Genomic DNA, 10,173 nt, shown 5'->3' on the forward strand with positions numbered 1-10,173 from the left:
TATAAATATATATGAGGTAAAAAAAAGTGAAACCCGAGACAACGCTCAAACCACACACCAACTATACACACAGTTGAACATAATTATCAAATTGAAGAAGTACACAAACTAGCAATCCGGAGCATTGCCCGAGGCACACACTAGTAATGTATTAAAATAATGCAAAGTGTATGACCAAAATTATTAGAATTTTCATGCTTCATACCCATTACTTTATTTATTGTACTTTAAGCCATATTCATGATAATTAATACCATTAAGCTTTCTAAATTTTTTTAAAAATTTATATAGATCTTATAAACATTTTTAAAGTTTTCAACTAATCATTTGTGTATGTAGAAGCGTATAACAAGTACTTACCTACCAGATTGGGTATTAGTTCTACAATATTAAATATGAATTTCTTAGTACGTGGTGACTATATGAATTTTATTTTATTTTTTTGACAAGATATAAATTTCTTAGTACATGGTGATTACATAAACCAAGAGGCAAAGGGGAGTGAAAAGTTGGTGTCCAAATTTTTAAATTACCTAAATTCCCCCTAAAAGCTAAATAATGAAAAAGGAAATAAAATTTTGCTTAATAATGTGAGTTTCCAAAATTTTAAAAAACTATTCCATTTATAAAAAAATAAAATAAAAAATAAAAAAGCATAAAAATTATTTACATAAATATGTTGATCAATCAACATTCAACTTTCACATTATAATCAATATTTTTGTCTCAAATTTAGATTATTTGAATCATGTGTTATTGTTAAATCGATCACTAATGCAATAATCATTCTATCATTTCCATATATATATCACAATGCATAAAATAATTTAAGACACAGTTTAAATTATGTATCAACAATTCACAACTTTCAATATTCAATTATCAATGACACGTTGTTATGAGAAGTTTTGGGAATTTTTTTTTTCACAACTATCTAGCATCTAAAGAAAAAAATAAAATAAAATAATACAGAGTGCATGATAAAAAAATAAAAAATAAAATAAAATAATTACAATTTTCATACCCTGTATATTTGTTTATTACTTTCTTTATTCATTTTTTAAGCCATAATCATGATAAATTAATACCATTATTAAGCTTTAAAAATTTGTTAAACCTTTATGTGACTTAAATTTTTATATATTGAATTTATATATAAATCTTTTTAACATATTTTATAGTTTTCAACTAAATCCTATAAGAGCTACTTATTCAACTTAGGCATTCATTCTACAATATTAAGTATGAATTTCTTAATGTGATTGCATTCATGTATTCTAAAATCAAGCAGGTGACTCACCTTACATACAAATTACTTCCTTTGTCCCAAAATAATAGACGTAGTTAAACTTAGCACACATTTCAATTCTTTAATTTGACCTTAGATATAAATATATAATTAAATATTATTAAAAATATATAAAAATTTGATATTATGAAACTTTACATTAATCTTTTTTTGAAGAAAACACAAACCAAGAAAACTAATTAGGATAAATTTCAATTATTACCCAAAAAGGGCGTCTTAGCTTGTCAATTATTACCTTACAAAAAAGTTGTTAATTACTACCTTTCTTATTTTAAACAAAGCCCCAACGGGAATAAATTACTCATTACTTAAACGAGAGTCATTCAAAATTAGATTACAAACAGAATTAGGAAATATCTTCCCACGTAACCCTACCGGGCACGCCCAATTAAAGGGGCACATGAGCAAGTTCATGTTACCTTATTTCCCCCTCTACCTTATTAAACAGAATTAGCCTTTGTTTCAATGCAATTTGGGTCCCAAGAACCACCAAACTACTCACTAACTAACGCACCACAACACAATACCCCCACTATCCTTCGCAACCATCCCAACTCCCAGACCTAGACTCTCCGGCACCTCGGCATCCACATTAATTTTTATTGAGCCTGTAGTAGTAGGAGCCGACCAACAACCCTTTGAGTTAAGGCCATTGCTCGGATTGTAGACCTTAATCTCTTCGTTCATCTCACACATAAGCTTCCCCACATACTGCAAAACCTCCATACGGTCGTCCAACTCATCTTCGAATAGCCCACTATATATTACGTACACCCCAAATTGCCCAGCAGATCACCATCACCCACTTTAGCACCTCTTCCTCCAAATTCATTATACACTCCATAATCCAGTCCATGAAAGACCTCCATTGCCCCTCAATTAGTTCACCAAATCCACTAGCCTCCCAAATGCTAGCTGCCCAAGTGCACTTTGACAGAGAGTGCACAACATTATCCTCTTTCGCCCCACAATAACTGCAATCTTTAGAGATGCTCTCAAGTCTAAAATCTTGTAAGGATCACTTCATTACAAGTCCTTCAGAGGAACTTCTTTATTCAAGGGACACAGCTATCCCCCAAATCATATTCCAAATTTGTCTTGACGACCTATCATCTGAACGTTTACCATCCACATCTCCCTGATAAAAAATAAGTCTATAGGCCGAGTGAACAGAATAGCTAGATTCCGTCATGTAGGTAGGGATAGATTGGGTCACTATACCCGCTTTTGAAAGACTCACCCCCTTCGATCCTTGCAACTTCTTCCATATAATATCTCCTTTATTCTTTTGGTGATACACTTTTTTTTTATCTTCCCACCACCAATGGTAAACCCAAATATTTGTCATGGCTTGGATGTCCACAATTCTCATCCCAATGACAAAGCAATAGTATGTCTTCTCCCCTCATCAACCCCTCTACTAAATGAAACCGTTGTTTTGCCAATAAAGATCTACCATTTGACCTGAAGCTCGCTCATCATAGAATTGAAGGACTTAGCATCTTTGATCACATTTTCTTCTTCCACTGTGACTTTGCTAAAACAGACGCAATCATCTGCAAAAAACAAGTGAGAGAAAAAGGGAGCCGATCTAGCAACATGAAGCCCGTGTAATGCCCCAATTTCTAAAGACTTCCTTTACAAACTCAAGAGGGCCTTGACCACCAAAATAAAGAGATATGGGGAGATAGGATCCCCCTATCGGATGCCTCGACCCGACCTAAACTCCTCACCCGGTTTCCCATTCACCAACACCAAGAATCTCACCGATCGAACACATTCTATGACTATTAATCCACCTCCCTTCAAAATTCATCTTTACCAAAAACACTTCTAGAAATCCCATTCCACCCTATCATAAACTTTTGCTATATCCAAATTGAGAGCAAAATTACCTTTTATAGCCATCGAAGACTTCATATGATGAAACATTTAATCTCCTCGGTGTAAAGACGCTTTAATTTGATTTGTAGAGATGTTATCATTAAGAAACAATTTTAATCTATTTGCTAACATTTTGAATACTAGCATATGGATTATATTACACAAACTTATAGGGAAAAAATCGGACATTTTATCAGCATTTTTCCTTTTTGGAATCAAAACTATAAAATACCTTTTAATGAAGGAGGGCATAAGGCTACTTCGTAAGATATCGAGGACAAGAGCACAAATAGATGGACCAACAATGTGCCAATACGTTTGGAAGTGATTAATTTGTACGATTATTACCTCTAGTCATTTCCGGCAAATCGGTCCATTATGACGTTATCTATCATCATGTCAAATCTAATTTACATTTAAGCTAGAAAATAAAGAAAAATCATTGATAAATTATTAAAATAATATTAAATGACATAAATTACATCTTTCAGTTGATTAATGACACCATAAATTACATTTTCGATTGATAAGGTGATTAAAAAGTCAGAAAAATGAGATTAAAATGGGATAAACTATACTTAAGGTAATTAGTGATGTCATAGTTATGTTAATATATTGGAAAATTGTTGGAAGTAGTAATTGTAGATTTTAATTACTTTTATGAGTAGTAATTAACAACATTTTTTTACTTTTAAGATAGTACTCCCTCCGTCCCTTTTCTACATACCTACTTACTTTTCTGGGGGTTTCAAAACTACATGCTTATTTCTATTTAAAGAATGTACTTTTTGACAATGTTCTCTCTTTTTGATGAGTTGTCATCAATTTTCTTTTATTTTTTTTATACTTTTGACATCATTTTCCAACATTTTATCTCTCTATCTCTTCAATAATTACTAACTACCTTTTCTTTCTCTCTATCTATAACCCCACATGCACATTTGTATTTCCCAATCATGAGTTTTAAAGAATCTTTAAGTTCCTTGATTCCCATGAAAAATGGGAAATAGGCATATTGATAAGGGACGGAGGGAGTAAAAAAACAACAATTTTTTTTTTAGGTAGTAATTGACAAGATGCCTTGATAGTAAATAACAATAATTTTTTTTTAGGTAGTAATTGACAAGATGCCTTTTTTTTGGATAGTAATGTAATTAACAAGTTAAGCAATTTTTTTTTTTTTTTTTTTTACACACCACAAAGTCTCATTCATTAATTAATCAAGCTTTTGTCCATATAAACATACGGGGAAATCTCACAAGGACTATGATTTACCCATATTTGCTCAATCCCAAATGGGATTTAGCTTAGCAAGATGATGAGCCACAAAGTTACTCTCTCGCTTTACATGAGACCAAGAGGCAAAATTAAAATACGACACATTACATATAGCATCTTGCAAGATAGAATCTAAATTAGTCAGGAAGACCCCTTTCGAGAGCTTTGAGACAACAAATTTGCAATCAGATTCAAAGATAACATTTTTTGAGTTGGAACTTTTTTATGAGACATGTAGCCATCACTAAGGCCTTCCCTTTAGCACTCTCAGGCTCAAGCCAACCTCTGAATCTCCTAGTTGCCACAAATATCACATCCCCTGCATCGTCTCTGGCAACCATACTTAGCCCCACCACCCAACCTTCTGCTGAAATCGAGGCATCACAATTGATCTTCACCACGTTTGGAGGATTGGAGGAGGCAGCTAGATCTTCGAGCTCCTGTTTGCACCAGCTACACGAGGCCCATAAATCTTTAAGCTGTAGCTGCTACAGTCCTCCACCAGTCTAATAACCCTTTCCATAATCAATTTATGGGGAGCTTCTTCATTATTAAAAACTTTGTCGTTCCGTCGATGCCATACGCACCACATCAAGAAGACTCCCCTCTGCCTCGTTTTTGCATTCACATTCTTCCACGACACAATCAAATCAGCAAAAGAGAGAGTATCACAATTCTTGAGAATCTCTTCACAACCACACTCTGTCCACAAATCACGAACAGCTCTGCAATTAAACAAGGCGTGACATACGGTCTCCTTCTCACCAGGGCACCAAGGGAAGCACTCATTCTCCATCATGTGTCTATATTTTAGCAAAGCGTGTATTGGTAAAGTACCCATACAGACCCTCCAGGTAAAGTGGCGAGCTTTCAGGGAGACCTCCATCTTCCAGATTTCGACCCAGGCATGGTGAAAGCTCTCGAGATCGCAAGATTTCCCAAGCATATAAGCTGATTTTACAGAGTCGGCACTACCCTTAGAGAAAGCTTAAGTAATAGCATCGTTGGGAAGTTTTTCATTCAAAGGGATCGACATAATACATCGGACGTCTCTCTCATTTAAATGTTGAACAAGAAGCTCATAGTTCCATTCCCTGTGGTCTGCAGAAATTAGATCACACACATTGTTCAAGTGATCAACTTTCGAAGAGGAAATGAATCTTCCATTTTTATTAGCAAGCCAAGGGTCATCCCAAATGTTTACACTATTTTCATTGTCAATTCTCCAAATCAGCCCCTCCTTCAGAAGAGCTTTCGCAGCCCAAATTCCTCGCCACAAAAAGCTACTAGATGGACCCAAAGCAGCTCCCAAAAAATCAGAATTTGGGTAGTACTTTGCTTTAAATACACGTGCAAACAAAGACGAAGGAGCGGTTAAGAGTCGCCATGCTTGTCTACCCAATAGAGCAATATTGAAGACTTCCATGTCTCTAAACCCCATGCCCCCCAAACACTTGGGAGAAAATAAAGAATCCCAGGTTACCCAATGAGTCTTTCTTTGTGAATCCGAATGGCCCCACCAAAATCTAGCCGTCATGGAGTGAACGTCCTTGATAAATGAAACCGGGAGCTTGTAAACACCCATGAGATACGTCGGAATGGCTTGAATGACTGCTTTTATTAGAATTTCCTTACCGGCTCTAGACAATAATTTTTCCTTCCACACCCTTGAAGCTTCTTCCAAATTCTATCCTTGAGAGCTCTAAAAATGAATTTTTTTGACCTCCCGATGATCGTAGGAACGCCTAAGTACTTGACATGCTCCTGCACACGTTTTATCTGATGAACCTCCAACAACTCAATTTGCTTCACTTTAATAACAACCTTGCTAAAGGAGGCCTCCGATTTATCATAATTAATTTTTTGTCCGGAAGCTGCTTCATATTTGTTAAAAATATCAACAATTTTTTAGCATTCCTGTCGGTTGGCTCTAGCAAAGAGTAGACTATCATCAGCTAAAAGGAGATGGGTAATCTCCGGATCCGAGCAGCTAGCCCGAGCCCCATGAATCAACTTGTCCTTCGAAGCTTTATTCATCATTCCCGAGAAGACGTCTGCAACAATAATGAATAAATAGGGAGAGAGGGGATCTCCTTGCCTGAGACCCCTAGAACGCTTAACAGCTCCACAAACTTGCCCATTGACAATGAAGGAATATGAAACAGAAGAGACACACTCCATCACCATCCTAACCCATTGATCCACAAAACCCATTCTCACAAGAGCACCCTCTAAAAAATTTCATTCCACCCTGTCGTAGGCCTTACTCATGTCAAGTTTTATTGCAACAGTACCTTTCGCCCTTTACTGCGATGTTTCATAGTATGGAAGAGTTCAAGAGCAACCAAAGCATTATCAGTTATCAACCTTCCCGAAACAAATGCGCTCTGATTTTCAGAAATAACTCTCCGCAAGATCGATTTCAATCTCAACACAATTGCCTTAGAAGCAATTTTATAAAGCACTTTACAGAGAGCAATAGGGCGAAATTCAGAAACTTGAGTCAGAGATTGTACCTTCGAAATCAAAGCTATATTTTGTGTTGTTGATACTCTCTGGGGAATAAGTACCATCAAGAATTTTACAGATTACATTTGTCACATCGTCACCAACAATATGCCAAAATCTTTGGTAGAAAATGGCGTGCATTCCATCAGGCCCCAGCGCTTTGCAAGGGTGCATCAAGGATAAGGCAACAAATATCTCATCTTTTGTATAAGGGCGAAGGAGAAAATCATTTCCAGCACTCGAAATTGTAGCCTCAATCGCCTCTAAGACCTCCGAACAAGAATCTGGGGAGGGGCTTGCAGTAGTGAACAACTCCGCATAAAATTTTTCAATTATTTCTTCAAAGTCGTCCTCATCCGAAATCCATTTACCACCTGCATCATAGAGACCCCTAATCTTATTTTTGCTTTTTCTCTGTGAGGCTTTATGGTGGTAATACTTCGTATTTTTGTCGCCATCCCTTATTTCTGCAACTCTCGAACGCATGTACTAATAAGCTTCTTGCTTCTCATATAAGTCCTCCAAGCCCTTCTCAAGTCTGGCACATTCTTGAATAGAGGCATCCGAAATGGGCAGATTTTGAGCTTTCTTTGAGAGATTTCTCCAAGTCGTCAATTTTCTTCTCTAGATCATCAAAATTTGCCTTACTCCAAAGAACCTCCAAAATTTGCAGCCTTGCTCTCATGTCACCACCTTCAGACCGAGCCCATGAGTCACGAACAACTTGCTCGCAATTATTGTCCAGTAACCATGCAGATTCAAATTTAAAAGACCTGCGCCAACGCTTCTTTCTCTTCTTCTTTGCTTGTTTGAGGGTCAACAATATTGGAGTGCGGTCAGACTTGAAACGCACCAAATGAGACACACAAGCTAATGGAAAAAGATCACACCAAGAAGAGTTGCTAATAAATTTGTCAAGGCATTCACAAACCATAGTTTGAGCCGTTTAACCTTTTTCCCAAGTATACCACTGTCCGACAAAGCCAAGATCACGAAGAGCACAGTCGTTAATCATATCTCGAAAATCATACAGGCAGGTCTGTCACAATCAGCTCCCCCTTCCTTCTCATCAAAGCTCAAAATTTCATTAAAATCGCCACCTATCAACACCGGACCATGGTACGAGGAAATCAAATTCCGATGAGCTCCCAAGTTTTGTGATTATTTCCAGACTCCGGCCAGCCATAAATACCAATAAAACGCCAAAAAAGCCCTGATAACAAAGTCACATCCCCACATATATGATTTTGGGAATAAGAAACAAGGTTAAAAGTCAAATTTTCCACCTTCCAAAAAATACACAAACCACCAACAAGGCATATACTACTTACTCCAAAAGCACAGGAAAAACCAAGTCTATACTTCAAATTTTCAGCAACATTTTTATTGATTTTAGTTCATAAAGAAATACAATATTAGGCTTAAGGGAAGCACACCATTTACGGAGTGCGTTAACTGCACGGGGATTACCAAGTCCCCGGCAGTTCCAACATAAGTAACTCATTGCGGGCGGCGGGGTTGCCTCAACAATCTGATCAGAAGACCCCAAAGGATCTGTTTTGTTGCGCTTCCTTACAAAGCCTTCCGAAGTGTCAGAGTCCGAGTCCGTTGTCTCATGTTTTCGCTTCAAGTGGGTAGAAATACAAATATCAGCGGCTTTCCCACTGTGAGAAGGTTTTTTCAAAAGTTTGATTTTGCTTTTTACACCCCCTTTCTTCTCTGACTGAACCACATTTGATTTAGCATACCCGTCCAGAACTGCATCCATAACCGAGCCATCAATCTCCATGGGTATACCAGTGTTTATATCATGATGGGGCTGAGGATTTTCTGTAGCTGTCACCTCTTGAACCTAGTCTTGCACAACAATAATGGGCAGAGGCGTGGCGTCACAAGTTCCTTCCAGCCCACTAGAATCATTATAGCTAGGGAAACGAATATGTTTCCTAGCAAATAATTTCTCAAACCATTTCCTATCCTTCTCCTTGCCTTGGCCTCTTATGAGGTGAGGCCGTCAGTCAGGTTCCATATTGGTACACAACCACCGTACCCTTCTCAACTGTTTCCTCTTGATAATGACAGTTACGGTCAGTGTGACTCAGCCTGCCACAATAATAACAAAAATCTCCAAGACGCTTGTATTTAATATCAAGCCACGTTGCTTCACCTTTCCCCGTGGCTAGTCTTACTCCTCTCCTCAAAGGTTTACGAATATCAATCATAACCTTTATCCTCATAAATTCATCCCAGCCCAAATAATCAACACTGTCATAGTCAAGATAGCCACCAAGACACTCACCAATATCATATGCGAAGGATGAGTTTCTTTTGCCAAAAGGAACGTCCAGGAGCCTCACCCAAAACGGAGTATGAGTAAACTGGATATCTGAAGGTTGTTCATCAGGGTGAATCTCTTTCAAGCATAAAATTTGGTTATCAAAAGACCAAGGGCACCCCTCAAGAATTCTTTCCTTATCTTCTATAGAAAAGAATTGGAAAACAAACAAGTTCGTCTCAATCATTCTAATAGCAACATGATTATGTAATCGCCAAATTGATGTTAGAGTCTTCTTCATTGCCTCAAAATTAAAAGGCCTACCTGTGAGCATTTTACCAATAAGAGAAACGCAAATTTGAGATTTTGAACCTTCGTCAGTCGCCTCCTCAAAGTCCTTACATACAATCGCCTCCTCATCCTCAGTCAAACGGAATTTCTCCCAATCTTTCAACAAATTCTCTTCCATCTTAGAGCAGCTATGGTAACACAAGCAAAACAGGGAAGCTCAAATGAAAAAAGCACAAGAATTGGATGGAATAGCACTGAAAAAGCACTCGAAAACTAGCCTAGACAACACCCTAGACAAGGGACTCGTCGCACCTCGAAACCTTAGACGAGGGACTTTTTTAATTTTTCACCTATATACAAGTTAAGCAAGTTTATTAATACAATAATAACTATTTAGAAACCTATTTATGATAATTTTTTTGTAATAAGTTAGTGATATAAATTTTCTACATTATAATTTATCTACCTTATAATTTCACTACACTTTGTCTTGCCTCATCTTCCTCTGATCCGTGATACTCTCTTTTTATACATTATTTTTTTCAGAACTACTTTTACCCACAAAGATAATATAAATTTCCTACATTATAATTTGTAATTTCTCTACACTTTCTGTACAATTTGTCAG

General features: G+C 36.9%; 1 protein-coding gene across 1 annotated transcript; it reads right to left on the minus strand.

Annotated features, from left to right (window-relative positions):
* Positions 1-8,997: 8,997 nt before the first annotated feature.
* LOC110689843 lies at positions 8,998-9,723 on the minus strand. The gene has a single exon (XM_021866675.1). It carries the CDS (start codon positions 9,721-9,723, stop codon positions 8,998-9,000), a length of 726 nt encoding a protein of 241 aa, XP_021722367.1.
* Between the last annotated feature and the right edge of the window lie 450 nt (positions 9,724-10,173).

Source organism: Chenopodium quinoa, unplaced genomic scaffold, assembly GCF_001683475.1.
Source record: "Chenopodium quinoa cultivar QQ74 unplaced genomic scaffold, ASM168347v1, whole genome shotgun sequence".
Taxonomy (NCBI): Eukaryota; Viridiplantae; Streptophyta; class Magnoliopsida; order Caryophyllales; family Amaranthaceae; genus Chenopodium; species Chenopodium quinoa.

Excerpts from the sequence above, each read along its gene's own strand:
- LOC110689843 (XM_021866675.1), bottom strand. The coding sequence starts at position 9,723 with ATGGAAGAGAATTTGTTGAAAGATTGGGAGAAATTCCGTTTGACTGAG.